At 42.6% G+C, this 16,520-nt stretch overlaps 2 protein-coding genes across 6 annotated transcripts in view; one reads left to right on the forward strand and one right to left on the reverse strand.

Moving 5' to 3' along the window:
- KIF2C (kinesin family member 2C) overlaps positions 1–16,520 on the forward strand; it is a 19,112-nt gene continuing 2,592 nt past the window's right edge. Inside the window, exons 1-18 of one of the 3 annotated variants that reach the window (XM_049808639.1) lie at positions 1–160; positions 316–410; positions 2,097–2,201; positions 2,433–2,481; positions 5,163–5,282; positions 6,030–6,146; positions 6,545–6,645; positions 6,904–6,999; positions 8,194–8,248; positions 8,335–8,497; positions 8,753–8,843; positions 10,262–10,325; positions 11,494–11,585; positions 11,830–11,972; positions 13,469–13,673; positions 14,110–14,220; positions 14,720–14,787; positions 16,381–16,483. In XM_049808639.1, coding sequence (XP_049664596.1) covers positions 97–160; positions 316–410; positions 2,097–2,201; positions 2,433–2,481; positions 5,163–5,282; positions 6,030–6,146; positions 6,545–6,645; positions 6,904–6,999; positions 8,194–8,248; positions 8,335–8,497; positions 8,753–8,843; positions 10,262–10,325; positions 11,494–11,585; positions 11,830–11,972; positions 13,469–13,673; positions 14,110–14,220; positions 14,720–14,787; positions 16,381–16,483 — 1,842 coding nt within the window. In that variant the 5' untranslated portion in view covers positions 1–96. Of the gene's footprint in view, positions 161–315; positions 411–1,792; positions 1,870–2,096; positions 2,202–2,432; positions 2,482–5,162; positions 5,283–6,029; positions 6,147–6,544; positions 6,646–6,903; positions 7,000–8,193; positions 8,249–8,334; positions 8,498–8,752; positions 8,844–10,261; positions 10,326–11,493; positions 11,586–11,829; positions 11,973–13,468; positions 13,674–14,109; positions 14,221–14,719; positions 14,788–16,380; positions 16,484–16,520 lie in introns of those variants that run through there. The other 2 variants (XM_049808640.1, XM_049808641.1) reach the window with 2 other exon arrangements.
- The window catches only part of ARMH1 (armadillo like helical domain containing 1), a 17,875-nt gene continuing 16,846 nt past the window's right edge, over positions 15,492–16,520 (reverse strand). For all 3 annotated transcript variants that reach the window (XM_049808642.1, XM_049808644.1, XM_049808643.1), the window contains one exon: positions 15,492–15,741. In XM_049808642.1, the coding sequence (XP_049664599.1) occupies positions 15,728–15,741 (14 nt within the window). In that variant the 3' untranslated portion in view covers positions 15,492–15,727. The remainder of the gene's footprint in view (positions 15,742–16,520) is intronic.

The raw sequence follows: 16,520 nt of genomic DNA on the forward strand, positions 1-16,520 counted from the left end.
GCCGACGCGCGGGGTTTAAATCGGCGGCGGTTGACCGGCTCTGGGTTTCGCTGCCTGGACCGGAGGTGACGCCGCCGCTCTCCTTGTGCCCGCGCCATGGACTCGCGCCTCTACCGCCTCGTCTGCCCCGGCCGCGTCATTAAAATCCAGAGGAGCAATGGTGAGGGGTGGGGAGGGGACCGGGACGGCGGCGGTGGGGGGGGGGTCCCGGCCGCCGCCTCCCCCCCTCCCCCCCCGGAGCGCCCCTCGGCAGCTGCAGGGCTCGGGGGGGGCGGGGGCGCGGCCGGGCTGGGGCTCAACGCCGGCCTCTTCCAGGCTTGATCCACAAGGCGACGGTGAAGACGGTGAACGCGGACCGGTCCTCCGTGTCCGTGGAGTGGTGCGAGGGCGGCACCGTCAAGGGCAAGGAGGTGAGTGACGGCCTGACCTTAAGGTTCTGCGCAGTTACGGCAACGCGGTGGATGCGCCCGGGTAAGGCGCGAACGCGGCAGCGGAGCCGTGCCGAGACCGGGCTCCTCCCGCTCCGGGCGAGCTGCCGGCTGCTCGGTCGGAACGCCCCCGAGTCCCGGTTTTCCCGGCTCTGGGGCTTTTCGGGTCTCTGGCAATGGCCTTCAGGCTTTCCCCAGGACTTAGTGTGCCGCGTTAAGAGGGGTCCCTTTGATTTCCCGAGTCTCCGCGCTGGCGTGAAATACACCCTGTGTGAGGTGGGGCTGGGGGGGCGGGGAGAGTCTGGGGCACATGAGGTTGGTGCGGCTGAAATCCTGACACTTAACAACATCTCCTTTGGTAACGAGCAAACATGCTTGTCCTGCTGGTTTCTCTGGAAACATATATATATATACTCTAGAGTTTAGTTAAAATCTTAAAGTTGCCATTGGCTGGTTCTTTGAAACGGGATCTTGTACTGCCTATGTGTATGCTGGGTTTACATATGCAAAATGTGCAGATTTAGATGTCATTGCTGGCTAAATTGCGTGCATGTGTTACAATAATAAATCTTTACGAAGATGCTTCAAAGTCCAGCAATCTTCTTGTATGTTTACATTTACACTGTGTATATATACTTACGTACACTTATATATTATGCTGCCTACATATACCTGTTTCTGAGCTAATTCACTTTCCAGTTAGATACTTACAGATTCCATATAAATGAAATTTTAAAGATTACTTCTCTTATGTTAGAATGTAGTATCTCCACATTTTACAGGGGTTCATGTACTTTTTTTTTTTTGCTATTTTTATGGACTCTTATTTCATTTAAGTAACTTAAAAGTGAATTGAGAACTCAAGAACTTCCTGGAGTGGTGCTTGTGTTGCTTTGTTAGGTGAATTCCAGTGCCAGCTGCTGTGATACTGGAGTTTTTGTGTACATGTGCTTTCAACCTCTTCTGGGGGGTTAGGTTTGAAAAACTGAACCGAGAAAGTTGCTGGGTTTTGTGTTCAAGCCTGCCCTTGGCTGCCTGCCCCCACTTCATTCCCACTGCCCTGTGGCTGTCTGCGCCAGGGCGCTGCAGAACGTGGTAAAGGCAGGATTATGACTTCACTGGAGGGTCAGGCAGGAGGCAGTAGCTGGCCCTAGGTGAAATCACTTGCAACAGCAAGTGAAAATGCAGGTGAATTGACTTGTGGATTAAATGCTAAATCCTTCATTTCCCAAAGTCTAAGCAGCTCTTTGAAGTTTATTTCAGTAAGCACAATCACACAGTAAATACTTAATGCTTTCCTAGCACAGAAGTCACAGAGCAGCTGAGATTTACTAAGATTAGCAGTAAGAGATTAAAGCAGTTGATGCCAAACGTGCTTTGCCCATCTCTTCAGAAGTGTTCTATGGCACCTGCAGAGCTGTGTGGTATTTGGTAGATGAGGGTAAACGGCTTAACTAGCACATTTCTTCCAGCATATTTGGATGTATGAGATTATTCAAATGGAATATGAACTACTGTGTTGCCCTTCCAGGCAATTTTAACCTAACATTTGGCAGGCAGTGGGTCAGTTTTGTTTGCCTGTACTGAAAGGCAATGTTAAAAAAGAAAAATGCCGTAAGCGGTAGCAGCAATATTCCACTCTGTAAAATCCTGCCTTTGCTCTTGTAGATTGAGATTGATGATGTGATAACAATAAATCCTGAGTTATCAGAAGAACTACTTGCTGCAGATGTGAAAGAGAACCTTCCTTTGCAAGAGAATGTAACTGTACAGGTAAGTGCTTTAAAGTGACTTAGTCTTTCCTAAGGTGCTAAAGTGTCAACAGCGTAGGTCGTTATAAGCAATACCCTCAGTCTTCAAGTTTGAGGTCTCTAACTTGTCTTTTCTGTCTCTTAGTTAAGACTTTAGTCAGAAATTCTTCTTGTTGTGAAGAAGTTGTCTTGAAGTGCTGTGCTAGGTGTTTGTAGCTTACTCTGATTACTTACAGCATTCATTGTTTTTCAGAAACAGAAGCGTAGAACAACCCTTTCAAAAATTCCTGCTCCACGGGAAGGTGAGAAAATGTTCTCTTGTCTGTTATACCCCTGTGAAACTGTGGTGGTCTTTCATTGTAGACATAATATTCTACTTTTGTGCATCATAAGGCTGCTCATTCGGGCAATGCTAATCAAGAGCATATCGTTTCATACCAGCTTTTTGGACTCCAGAGTGCAGAAACTTTGCTAACAGATTGCTGTCCTGTTCCTGTGAGCTGGGGTTTGTTGATGTGTTGCCCTTTTCTGCAGCATTGCTGTAGTTATTCCTTAATACTGCTTTAAATGTCACTAGGCAGTTACTGTTGCAGTGAGTTTTAAAGTTTCATATGGAGTTTTGCAGATGCCACAAACAACAAAAGGTAAGTGGCACTTATTAGGATTAAAAGTGTCAAAATGAGAGTAGAAAGGGCAAGAAAGAAATAGCGGTGACAAATGGATGTCTCCTCTTCAAGCAGTCCCTCTAGACAATAACTAGAGCTTTATCCTTGGAGACATTTCAGACCAGGCAGGCAAAGTGCCAGCTGGTGCGCCATAGCTCAGTGACTCTATGTCAGAACAGTGTTTTGAGCAAAGCCAGAAGGAAAAGATAGAGATGTCACAGTGTGGGATTGTTAAGGAATTGTTTTTCCTGAGGTGTCAGGAGTTAGAGAACTCCCATGTTTTCTACCTTCTTTTAGCTTATTCATTGACTGTTTTGACTTTTTGAATGGCAAGTGGCAGCATTACAGGTCTATTTGTAATACACTTGCATGATGCTGAGGTTAAATAGTTGCTAGTTTAATTATTATCCTAAAGTGCATAGTTAGCCAAAATTTGTGCTTTTCCATGCATTTGAGCTGTAAACAAAACATCTGGGCTTGTCTGGCCTCTTTTGTTGTATGCAATCCAAGAGAGGGAAGCTGGTACCAGAAGACAACAGTACAAATTCCCTTGCATCAGAAAGGCAGGAGTAGTCCGAGAAACCTGAAGTGTAAACAGCTGTTCTGTTGTAGAGCATCCTGATCTTCCTCAAAGCCAGAAAACTCTCCTTAAATTTTGTGAACTGGCAAGCAAAATTAAGTGGTAAAAGCCGTGACTGTCTCTAGACAGGTCAGTTAATGGAGCTGGATAGCCAGCTAGAAAAATAAAGGTGTGTTAATCCAGTCACTGATCAATGAAAAAATGTCCTCACAGAGGTCATGGCTTTCCTGACATATAGAATCTAATGGCAAATCTGAAATTCTGTTGCCTTTCCTACTGGCACAGTCTTGTCCCTGAAGACCTGCTCAGAGTACAGGAGAGAATCAGTGTTTTCAGTATTCCTCAAATATTATTATCTGTTAGTAGAGCTAGCTAAACCCCATGAGTTAGTGAGTATCTGTCCTGTTGCAAACTCTGCACTGCACCAATTAGCTAACATTGGCTTCAAGTTTTGGTTCTTGGGCTAAACAAATTAGAGAAGATCAGGAGGTGTCCGTCTCCGTCTCCATCTCATTCAGGAAAGTGAGAGAAGCAGAAGCAGTGCTTTCAGGATGAATTAAGAAACAGATATTGCCACAGTCCTCTGAATCAACAAGAATTTTGGAGGATGCTGAATAGACTCGTGTACAAGAATCACTTGAATCAAGCCCATTTAGATGCAGCAAATCCTCCAGTTGGTATGCCTGTCCAGGAGCACTAGCATTTATAGAAAAAGTGCTGCTGAGTTTGAGACCCAGTGTGGGCATGTGGGACAAAAGTAAATGGAATAAAATGCCATCTCTGAGCATAATGAAACTGATGCTTTTTGTTCCTAAAGTTGTGGCAGTGACACCTAATGTCTCTGCACCTGAGCAAAAGATTCCAGGTAAAGAGTTAACAGATATGAAGACTGAATTTTGTGGGTACAGTTGTAAGGAATTTGTTGCATAATTGAAATCAACCATTGGGCTGAAACAAATCTAATGTCCTTTAAAGTCATAGCCATTAATTCTGGATAAATTCTTGTGATTGCTAGAAGTGAAAGTAGTTCTAGTATTCATATCACACTTCTAATTCTTTCCTATCAGATTTGTTTTCTTTACAAATCTATCGAGGTGTATGTTCCAATCCCTCCCCCAGGCAGCTTTGTGAGAGACTTGGACTTGGTGAAAGAAATATACCTTGAGATGTGACAATGGAGACTGCCTACAAAAGGATCCTTTCCAAAGATTTGCTGTTGTGATTATATAGAGTCTTTTAGCTGAATTTAGTGTTAACAAGCTCCCACTCCACTGTGCACCCTGCACACTGTGTGTGGGTGCTGTGATGGTGGGTGTGATGCTGCCCATGACCAGTTGCCAGACTGCAATACTACTGCCACAATCAAACAGTTAATTCACGCAGCCCTGCAAGTGTGAAGCTTCAGAGGATTTCCCAGTTCCCTGACCTTTAACTTCCTCCTTCCTAGGTATTAAGGTTCTGGAACTGCCATATTAGTGAATCCTTAGTGGTATCTGAAAGAAATTCACTGGAACTGCAAACTTGGAATGAACTGTTTGCTTTTTTGTAGTGCTGTATTTCATAATCACTTTTTACCCACCTACATTGTTTTGTCCTTGGCTAAAGCATCAGAGGTCTGGAAATGGTCCTTTTAACCACACCTTGTTCCCTACTGTTCTGCACTTTGTGAGCATTTGATTACTTGTAAATGTCCGAGTGTCTGAGGCATGATGCTGACCTTGAATTTGTGTTTCCAAAGCTGTTCGTGGCCGTTCCAGGATGTCTGTTATCACAGAATCTCAGTGCAGCCTCCAGGAAAATGAGATGGGGGTGGATTCTTGTACTTCTACACAAACCAGAAACAATTTATCAGTTCCTGGTGAGTGGAGGAAGCCCAGTGAATTCTTACTATGAAACAAGATGCTTTGTATGCATTTAATTAGGTAAACTGCAAATCCCAATGGGGAGGAGCAACCCCTATGCCTTCATCTATGAAACAAGAGAGACCTAGAGGTCTGCCACTCTGTAAATATCCAGGGGCCCTACCTGAAGGGGTTCTCAAAGGACTTTGGAAACAATGTTGTTGAGTAATGATGTGCTTTGTTAGCCAGAGAGCTGTGGTTGTGCATGTGGGTGGATGTGGTATCTGCTTGACAGCATAAAGTGGTATTCACAGGGCTAGAGTGGGAAGAGAAGTACCTTAATACTGCTGACGGTGTGCTCTGTAACTAGACTGGTAGTAGTTTTACCTATACTGGTTGAGTAAGGCAAGAACTTGAGCCTACTTGAATTATGAAATTGTATTTATCTTTATCAGACCTACCCTATGAATAGCTGAGGGCATCCTTTGTCTATTATGTTCTGCAAAGACATTGAAATAAGAGGCTTGATACTAAATTCTTGTCTAGTCAGTGTGGCCTTGATCTGTAGCTTTGAATAAAAGTTGGTGATTGGCACAGGATTTAAAAAATTATTTGAACACTCACCACAGGTTTTAGCTAGTTTTCTCTACTGATCCAGAATCAGAGCTGAGGAATGCCTGTGGTCTGTGAGGCTTTAGAAATTACAAAATTATTCTTGATATTTGGGATCTAATTATTGGTTTTGGTCTGGCTTCTTTCTGCAGCTGGCCGAACCAGGACTAGCAGGCTGAACTGTGCTCCAGAAGCCTCACTGACAAATGTAAATGGAAATACAGAGGATCATCTGCCTGCTGCTAGAATGAGCTCTTCAGGCAGCCCAGGTACCAGGGAGCAGTGGGTAAGAACTGACTGACCAAGTCAGCAGTGCATCACTATGTGATTGCTGCTTTGTATAGTCTGAGACTAAAGCTTTGAAAAGGTGGCTTTGGCAGTAAGACTGAATATCCTGAGTATTTGTTATTACAAATGTGTAATTCTGTTATAGTGCTATTGCCTCAAATGCTGCCTTTAGAGTGGTACTGTGACTTCCTAGGCAGTTTCTGTGATAGGTAGATCTAGTTTGGGAAGGAAGTGCTGCAAAATTCATGACCATCCTTCTGAAGAGGATTGTTTCCTGTACAAGTTATTCTGTCAGCAACCTGGAAAAGTTGAAATATTTGTATTGTGCTTAAAACCTAGTATGAAAATTTATCCAATTAAATGTTTTTATTTTACCTAGTTCGGAGAAGATCTAACATTGTGAAAGAGATGGAGAAAATGAAAAACAAGAGAGAAGAAAAGAGAGCTCAGATTAGTGAAATCAGGACAAAACGTGCACAGGTGGAGTACTCTGCAATACATCAGTAAGGGGAAATTCTATAGGACAGTGTATCACAGTAGTTGAAACTAAACCATATTTTGGATAGGCTTTGTTCTTACAAAGCTGTGCATAAGGATGGATTGATTCTAGTTTCAGAAAGCTCTGGATCTTGTGAAACATTTCTAATTGTGTACAGCTGATTGTTTAGTATGCTCTAGAGATTTTTTTTTTGCTGTAACAGGTTAATTACCTTCACATCCGTGGTTTTTTCCATGCAGGAATTTGACAGCAGCTGTCCAAACTGGGAGTTTGCACAGATGATCAAGGAATTCAGAGCAACTTTAGAATGCCAGCCAATATCTATAACTGACCCAGTAAGTAAATACTGAGGCTACTAACTGCAGCTGGTAAACAGACTTTATTTTGTACTGAAGATTTTAGCATATGAGCAATTTAGTGCATCACTGCACCTTGGAAATCCTCTGAGCATATTGTGTGCTTGAGGCACCTGGTGGTATATGTGAGGTCACTTACCTTCCCTATTTAGGGCTAAGCTAAGCTGCCTTGCATTACTTTGCATAGGTCACTAGTGAAGAGCTTGCACTTTAACAATTATCATGCAATGATTTGTGTGGTAACATCAGTACTTTTCAGAGCTTGTAAATGGCAGGGCCTATTACATAGTAGCTTAGCTTATTGTAGGTATAGGTATAATTTAAAATGGACTATTGCCCTATTACAGAAAGTGTTATTGTATGTAAGTCACATATGAAGCAATTTTAAACTAGGTCAAAAAGCAGAGGAGCAAAAGTAGAGGTCAAAAACTAGAAAAACCAGGCTCGGTCAATGTCTTCAGCAATTATGGAGGTAGCATTGTTTAATACCTGAGAACAAGCAGTCCCTGTCTAGCAAAAACTTTGTTATGGTCACTGAAAAATGACAGCATTTAAGTTCAAACAAAAAAGCAGGTGTGGACTAGCTTAGAACACTAGGTGGTTTGTGTGCCTGCATCCTATGGGGCTGGGAACCAGCTGTTTGTGTACGTATCACTGCATGACAGAAGAAGAGTTTGTCATCATCTCCTTTCTGCCTCACCCAAACTCAGCTGATCTGTAGCTGTGCTGCACAAATAGCTAAACTTACTGCATTAGTAAAGAACTCGGGTCAAAAAATACCTTTAGTTTAGGGTAAACTAAAATAATAATTTGCCTGAATTTGACCGTAATTGCAGTATTGATATCACAGATTTTGCTGGAAAGCTGGCCAAGGACTAAACTTTTCACTAATTCTGATACAGAATATTTGGGGCACTTTCTATAGCATAGCAGCATTTCCACCTGATATGTTGGAGCATGCTACATAAAGGTCAATTGTTTTTAGTGTTTCTTTTGCACTGAACAGACTTTGACTTACATCCCTGCATAAGTGGCTCTGATCAGTAGCAGAGACAACTCTGACCAGCATATAGAAAAGTAGATGTGAGGGAGCATCGGATCCTTCTTTCTGTAATAATAAGTAGGTGTGGGTGTAATTGGGAAATAATTCTTGTTTTCTTACTTTCCTTTTAGATAGAAGAACATAGGATTTGTGTCTGTGTGAGGAAGCGCCCTCTCAATAAACAAGGTGAGTGTACTGACAAAGCAGTTGTGTCTTGGAGCAGTTTGACATTACTTATTCTTGTTAACACTGAGGGTCTTTTCTATCAACAGAACTTCTAAAAAAGGAATGTGATGTGATTACTGTTCCGAGCAAGAGTGTCCTGCTGGTGCACGAGCCAAAGCAGAAAGTGGACCTAACAAAATACCTTGAAACCCAAGCATTTAGATTTGACTTTTCATTTGATGAATCCTCATCTAATGAAATGGTATACAGGTAATGCTTTCTTCTCACTGGTAACAACTCTCAAGATTAAAAGCATGGAGCTATGGCTAGAAACTGCTACCTGAAATAAATATTAAAATCCTTTTTGGAGGAAACCAAAGGACTGAGAAGTCTAAAGGTTATTTTTGGCATGGCCCTGCTTATTTCCTAAGGATTTGCTTTTATTTGCCTTTTTTTAAAATGAAAATTGATGAAGCAGGGTGTGAAATGCTTGCCTTAACTGTCTTTTACCTTCTGAATATCCAGGTTCACTGCTAGACCCCTTGTGGAGACCATCTTTGAGGGTGGGAAGGCGACATGCTTTGCATATGGCCAGACAGGCAGTGGGAAGACACATGTAAGTTTTTCTCCAAGGTCTTGAATTTTCTAGCTTTAAAGTATTTTTTAAAGACTTAAGATGTCCTGACATGTTAGTCATGGCTACACCTTGCCTCAGATGGCTGTCTCTGACTAACTCCAGTCTGCAAAGTGGGGCTATTAGCCTACATCTGAGACAAAGGCTATTGTCTGTACTGTGTTTTGAGCTTAGAGGCATTCCAAAGACTTTATCAATTATGGAAGAATAAGCCTCTTGTTGCAGATAAACATTTAAGTGATATGGTATTGTTTGTGAAGTGGGCAAATTAGTGTATTCACTTTCTAACCACTCCTTCTGGTCTACCAGTTACAGTTTCAAGAGACCTAAAGATTGTGTTTTCTGCCTCAAAGGTGATCTGGTCTAAATTTTCAACAAGGGTGTTGTCTTTTTAACTTTCTTCTGGAAACTACAGGGAAGGAAAGTGGGAAACTATCTTCCCTCCCAGCATGATAGTGGAGTCAAATCTGCTGTCTTGCTCTGCAAGAAGCCTTTGCCTCAAACCACAGTGATCTCGATTAGGCTAGCCTGCCAGTTTGAGTAATCAGACAGTTGCTGTCATTCCAGTGTTAGAGGCAAGTTTTGGCCTAGGATCTCCTATCATTAGTGTTACGTAGTGAGCTGTAGATCTTTTCCAGTAATCCAGAAGGAAATTTGGAAGTTTATAGAAGCTTGGACATAGGCTGCCTCCATTGCAGCTCATTTGAGCATCGTTACAGGAATACAACTGTGAGGCACTAAAATAATAGGCAATGAAGTTACTTTCCCTTCCTAATCCCAGGATGCAGAACTAGCACAAGGACATTAGCTGTACCTTGAGACTGGAGTGCTGCATATTAAATGCTGGTAGATTGAGAATGTGTCATGATACTGAATTGTGTTTTAAATAATGGCTGTTGCATATAAAAGTGGTAGACCAAGTCACCAGGATAGCACCAACTGAAAATTTTGTTGGGATTAAAGGTACCTTGGTCAAAGGAGTTAAATGTATTGTTTACTCTAGAAGTTCGATGTGTTTTGATATCATGTGAGTTTTTGCAAGTAGCAGTGAAAATGTTACTCAACCTATTGTCCTAAAAAATGAAGGTTTGTTTCCTCTGACCAGAGGCTATTTGGTTGCACTGTCAAAGCCATGCATTTCCCCTTGAAGGAACAACTACTTTGATTCTGCACTGCAGAGCCTTACAGGCATTCAGCTGTTGTTTTGCATAGTCCAGATCTTCTTTCTGTACTGATAGGGAAGCAGCAAGGTAATTTTATCCTGAATTGCACTATGTTCTAATCATCTCACTGACATTGAAGCATGTGTGCATATATGGTAACTTCCTAGTATGTTCTCGGGACTAAAATCAGGTAGCCTGACTTGTTTGGACCACACCTTACCTCTGGTCTTTTCACAGACTATGGGTGGAGACTTCTCCGGGAGAGCACAGAATGCCTCAAAGGGCATATATGCTTTTGCATGTAAGTTGATTCTTCTTTAGGTATGAAAATCAAATTAATGCTTGTTTTCCTTAAAAAGATAAGATCTGGTTTTGTATGGCTATTTAAAATGTTTCCAGTAAAAGATACATGAAGTATTTGTGTTTTCAGTAATAAGTAGTGGTGTTTGTTGCAGGAAGTATGATTATTTCTTCAGTTTCACAAAATATTTTCCATCCAGCCTGTAAGTTTCTAGATCCACACTTCATTCACCAGAAGATATTTGTTTTTGAGGCAAAGAGATGACATATTTTCTAGTTTGGCATTTGCTGGGCTGAACAATATAATCTTGATTCTTCTGCTTTGCTTTTGTCTCGGATAAGGATGGTGTTTGGAGATACTCAACTTGAATGCAACACAACCCTACCCATTTTTGATATAAAGCTTGTTATACAGAAAACATATGAATGTATGTGTTATATTTCTTCCTGTAAGCATTAGATGCAAAAAAGCCTAGCACATACAAAATTATTTCAGAAAACAGATGCTTAGAAGCCCCTCCTTGATATAATGCCTAGAAAACACCATGAACCCTGACCTCATCTACTTTCCTTTTAGAAAGGTATATTGTGAAACTAGTCTGTCTAGCAAGGCAGTTGAAACAAGAGCAACTGTTTGCTAGTCTCTGAAAATTAGTTATGACTGGCTGTGAAGGAGAGCCTTTGCTTTTCAGATCAATTTCAAAGTCTGAAGCCTAATTGTGAAAAGCAGCACTGGATCCAGCCAAAGGGTCAAATAATTTCGTACATTGTCTCCAAACAGCAGCAATGCAGATGCTCAGGGATGTATGTTTTCTAGGCTTTACACAAGATGCACTTGAAGTATAAATAGCTGACTTTTTCAGGCTTGTCCAAAACAATAGAGAATCCCAGTGTTCCCCAAAGGTCAGTAAGGATTGCTGTCTGCCAGTGACATTAACAGTAGAAACTTCTGTAGCCCCAGTCTGTTTTCATTCCCTGGATGAGGATGCTGCTGAAACTGTTCTCCACATGGTAGCACAGCACTAATTGTTTCACTAGCATTTGTTTAAGATGACTGCCATTCAGCTGCTAGACATGGTCTTATGGCTGCACAATATTTGAAAGCAGATCAAGTAGCAACTAGAACATGCTTTAAGCTACTTAACTAAACTTCTGCCTTTCCTCAATAGCACAAGATGTCTTCCTCCTCCTAAACCAGCCCAGGTACAGGAGTCAGGACCTGGAAGTCTATGTGACTTTCTTTGAAATATACAATGGAAAGGTAAGACTCTTTTTTTTTTTTTAAATCTTGACTTAACTTCTTTGGTTGAATGTTTTGTAAGTAGCTGAGTGAAACTTAGTGGTTTCTATAGTTCTATATAGTCTATTGTTCTTGGTGTGTTTGGAGTTGAATTGGAAGGCTGTGTTAAAGGTACTGTTTCTATACAACTTTCTATAAAGACAGTGCAAAATGCTTCCAAGGAGACTTTGTTCAGATTTGCCTCAATCTTGTTGCCTGAATATAGGTGTTTGACCTCTTGAATAAGAAGGCAAAGCTTCGAGTCCTGGAGGATGGCAAGCAGCAGGTCCAGGTTGTTGGTCTCCAAGAGAGACAAGTCAGCTGTGCTGAGGATGTCATCAGAATGATTGAGATGGGCAGTGCCTGCAGGTTTGGTGCTTTAAAACTAATAAGAGTCATGTCCTGTTGTATCTCCATGTCTAGAAAAAATATATAATGTCTGTAGCTGGTGCTTTGAGACTTAAACAGAAGCTTGTTGTACCCAGTCATAGGCAGGCACTGAACAGCACCTCTGCATGAGTACAAGATGATGGCTACAGAATAAAGGGCTAGCAGGGATGGCTTTAGCCTGCCTTCCATAGAGAAGGTCAGAGTTCACGGTTCATATGTCCTCATGTAACTCCAAGAAGAGAGAAACTATTCACACGAGGAGATTGCTGCCCTGGTGCCACAGCCAAACTGAGCAGTCCGGCTGCTTTCTAGAAGTATCAGCTAGTTTACAGGAGCACAAGTAGCTCCTTCTGTGCTTGCAAGATCAAGGAAGAGCAGCTGGCATCAACCTACAGTTGCAAAAATGCTTTGGCTTAACTGCAGGCCAGACGAGGTATAAAAATAAATAAATAAAAATGCTACATGTCATTCGGGGATCTTGTCTAAAGAATCCTTGAGAGCAAGTGCCAAGGGACAGCCATAGGCTTAGCTCATCATCCTGGTAGGAAGGCTGTGGTTGGGGCAACACTACCATCATACTGGTGTATTTAATCAGGAGCCAAAATCTTTATTAGCATGTCTTATCTGTCTTGGTTAAGTTGCAACTGCTATGGAAATAATACTAGGCAAATGAGAACTCCTTGGCTTCTGTATTACACTGCATGTGCAGATATGCACATACTGAAAGCTCATTCAGCACTCTGCTCTGCATGCTTTTTTGGCTGACAGTCCCGCCAAGAACTGTTTAACATTTCAGACTCCTGCCTCACTTTAGGACAACCTCCCTCCCTTTCCTGCAGCAGCAGGGACGCAGGTGGGACAGCGAGCCTGCCAGCCTTCTCAGAGAATAACTGACAGCGAAGGTCACAGAGAGGTTTATGGTAATTTATAAGACTCCAGTCTGTGCCTTGCAGTGATGGGGCAGGTGCAGTTGCACAGCAGAGGTAAAGTGCCAAGCTAGCTTGGCTAGAGAAGGGGATTTAACATGACTGTAATGTGCTAGCACAGCTAAAGCTGTTTAGTGGGGAGCTTGGCTAAGCTTACTGTGTAATGGCAGTTGCATTAAGGAGAATGACATGTGGCCTGCTCTGAGGCAGGTAGATGCAGTACTAAAGGTATGTCTTCCAGCTCCAAATGCATGCAAGGCATTAGCAGTCAGAAAGGCATTCCTGTATAGGCTGGCTGAGTTGAGCCAGGCAGATTAAATAGTCTTAAACCTTTATAACTGGGGTGCAGGTTCATATTCCTCACACTAGTCCTTCTGTGCTTTCATATTGGCGGTAATTCCATAATTCATGCAAGCTTGAGGTATTAATGTGTGGGATAAAACTGAGGAGGTTAAACAACTTAATGGCTGCAGGTCTTGTCTAGTGCTGTTGGGACCTCTTGTGTCTTCTGTGACACAGTTCTAAGGCTTGTTTTCATCTTTGCTGTAGGACATCTGGGCAGACTTTTGCAAATGCTAGCTCTTCACGGTCACACGCCTGCTTCCAAATCATACTACGCCAAAGAGGGAAACTGCTTGGCAAATTTTCCTTGGTGGACCTGGCAGGAAATGAGAGGGGTGCAGACACATCTAGCGCTGATCGGCAGACACGAATGGAAGGTGCAGAAATCAATAAGAGCTTGCTGGCTTTGAAGGTGAGCTATAGCTCTGGGAGCAAATAGTGCTAATCAACACATGGATTCTGTTCAACTCTGGGGTTATCTGTTTTGTTTCTTTCCAGTGCAAGGGAAAAGAACAGCCAAATAGATCCTAGTTTGGTATGTTAACAACCCTGAAAACGGTGTATACTTCCATTTAGAATGTTTCCAGGAAAGCAGTGCAGTCTTGTCAGGCTAGGTGCTGGTACAGCCATTTCAAGCTTCGGGTTCTATTTTTTTTTACATACAATGGATATACCAGCTGTCCTGTGACACTCAAATACCTGGAGTATATTTAAAAGGCTATGAAGTACTTACAGAGCAAGAGATGACCGTTCTCCAGACTGTTGGGTTTACCAGCAATTGGTGGTTGATAGCTTGCAGAGCTGTTAGAGATGCAGATACTGCATTTACAAGACTTGTCTTTTCTTAGGAATGTATCCGAGCTTTAGGGCAGAACAAATCTCATACCCCTTTCCGGGAAAGCAAGCTGACCCAGGTGCTAAGAGACTCTTTCATAGGAACGAACTCAAGGACCTGTATGGTGAGTATGTGCATGACGCAAACATACACACTGCTTATGGGTTCTGCAATTTGACCAAACAGCTGCATGCTCTTCTTCTAGTGTGAGGGGACTTTGAAGTCAGAAATCTTCAGTTCTCAGCAAAAAAGTCTTAGTTTCCTCCTCCACTCACCCATGGTGACTGAGATCAAAAACTGGTGAGCTATGCCCAGCCCCAGTAGAAGCAGGGCTGCAGAAGTCACTTTCATACAGTGAATCTACAGTAGAGCCTGGTGTGCTCCCAAAGGGCTTTGACTGTGGAGGGTCCAGCACAGTGAGTGTACACAAAGCCAGTGGGAAGCTGGATACAGGGCCACTGGTATGTCCCACAGAAGCTATAAAGAAAAATGGCCTTGACAGAATGTCTCAACTCTGACCCTTTGCTCTAACATGTCCTAGCTGCCTGGTGAGACCTGTAGGACCATTAATATGAACAAAAGTCAGATGTGGGCATCACTGAGGTATTTTGTTCTGTTTGCAGATAGCAATGATTTCTCCAGGCATGAGTTCATGTGAATACACCTTAAACACACTGAGATACGCTGACAGGTAATGGCCTTTCTGACCTGGGGTTTCTACTCTTGTTGCAGAAGGTGTTTTGGCTGCTTTTACTCTGACCAAAAGTTTTCTTGTCATTGCCTGTAATGGCAATTTGGAGGTTGGTTGTTAGGAACATATTATCTTAGAGCTGTCTTATGAAACTAGCCTGGGTGTTCTCTGTGTGAGACATAATAGAGATTAAACTCTGTGATTAATGTTCTTTCCTCAGAGGAGTCTCTCATGCTAGACTTCAAGCTGCCCTGTTTTGTGTGGTGTTTTGGGTTTTTTTTGTAAGGAGTTTACTCTGTCCTGAATGGTTACCCCTGTGCCTTTTACTTTTTGTAGTACTTTGGGTCTCATTTGTAAGTGGTGTGCCAAGAATGTGTCCCTGACATGGCCCTACAGATGACACAAAACACTTGGTGTTCTTGATGGACTTTGATATGAACTAATTAGGGTATGGCACCTTGGAGACTTTGTGCAAAATCTGAAGGACCTGGAGAACTCAAATGCCTCGAAGCAGAGGGTGGGAGTGTGTGTTTTGAGTGCCCCATGGCTGACCTTGAGTACCTGCAGGGTACAGTAGATTTGCAGGGACTGAGTCCCAGGTTTCCCTGGGGGTTTTGCTGATACCTGGAAGCCCTGTGACAGAGCAGTGAGTGCCTCCTGGTCTCTGCTTTATATGCTTCTACATCTCTCCAATGAGGTGACAAGTAAAAAGATGACTGACTTTTGCCATAGGTTAACAAGACGACAATTGTACATTTCAGGTTTGGTAGCTTTCCTTCATTTAGTTCACAAAAGGCTGCTTGGTTCCTTCCTGGAAAGCACTCCGTTCTCTGAAAGGATGTATGGTAATTCATGTCATAAGCATTTGGGAACACTGAATCTTGACAGATTCCCAGCTTTGGTTCGGATTGAAGTTACATTTTTTTTCTTCGGGTGGAAGTCATTCCTGCTCACCTGAAAATACAGGACAAAATGCAACATCTGACTTACTGTGCTTCAGTAAGATTCCAGTCCTGAGTTGGGCCTATTGGGTTCTTAGCCAGTGCACAAGGAAAGTTCAAGCTATAAGAAAGTAGGTATTAGGCTGAAACTCACTCACATCAGCTTCATATTTCCAGTAACTGCAATGAAATGACCAGCTGGTATCTGACATCTACCTCTAGTACCATGTCATCAGCCATGGCTTTTATCCTTATAGACCTATTCTGGCACAGTGGGTCTCTGCGAAAAATAAGTTTTACTCCTTTTCTTTCCATACTAAATTCTCCTAGTTGGTCATGACAGACCAAGCTGACATGTGGAAGACAGCTTCTGTGAAAGGCATTGCTGGCAATTAGCATTGTGTACTTGGACATTTCCCTCCAGGAGAGGTCCTAGATTGGGCATGGAGACAAACATCTCTCAGCTTTCCTTCCCACAGCCCTCTGGGGTTTCTGCCCCTGTGAGCTTGTTCTGGAGGTGGTAATGTGCAACTTTTTAAGTGTAGATGAATGTTTCTTGCTGAGCACTGATTGATTGCAGTAGCTGTTTTGTGATGCTGTAGCCCAAAAACTGCTGGAAGAAGAGTTTGAGTGACAATTCTTCTTGTTGCAGAGTGAAAGAGCTCAGTCCTCATAATGGAGGTGGTGAAACACAGAATCAGATGGAGACTGAGAATGAGGAAACAGAGACCAGCGGAGAAGGCTCAGGTCACAATGTATGTGTGTGTCGTGGACTGAACAGATCTTAAAGCT

Source organism: Accipiter gentilis, chromosome 8 (genome assembly GCF_929443795.1).
Source record: "Accipiter gentilis chromosome 8, bAccGen1.1, whole genome shotgun sequence".
Taxonomy (NCBI): domain Eukaryota; kingdom Metazoa; phylum Chordata; class Aves; order Accipitriformes; family Accipitridae; genus Astur; species Astur gentilis.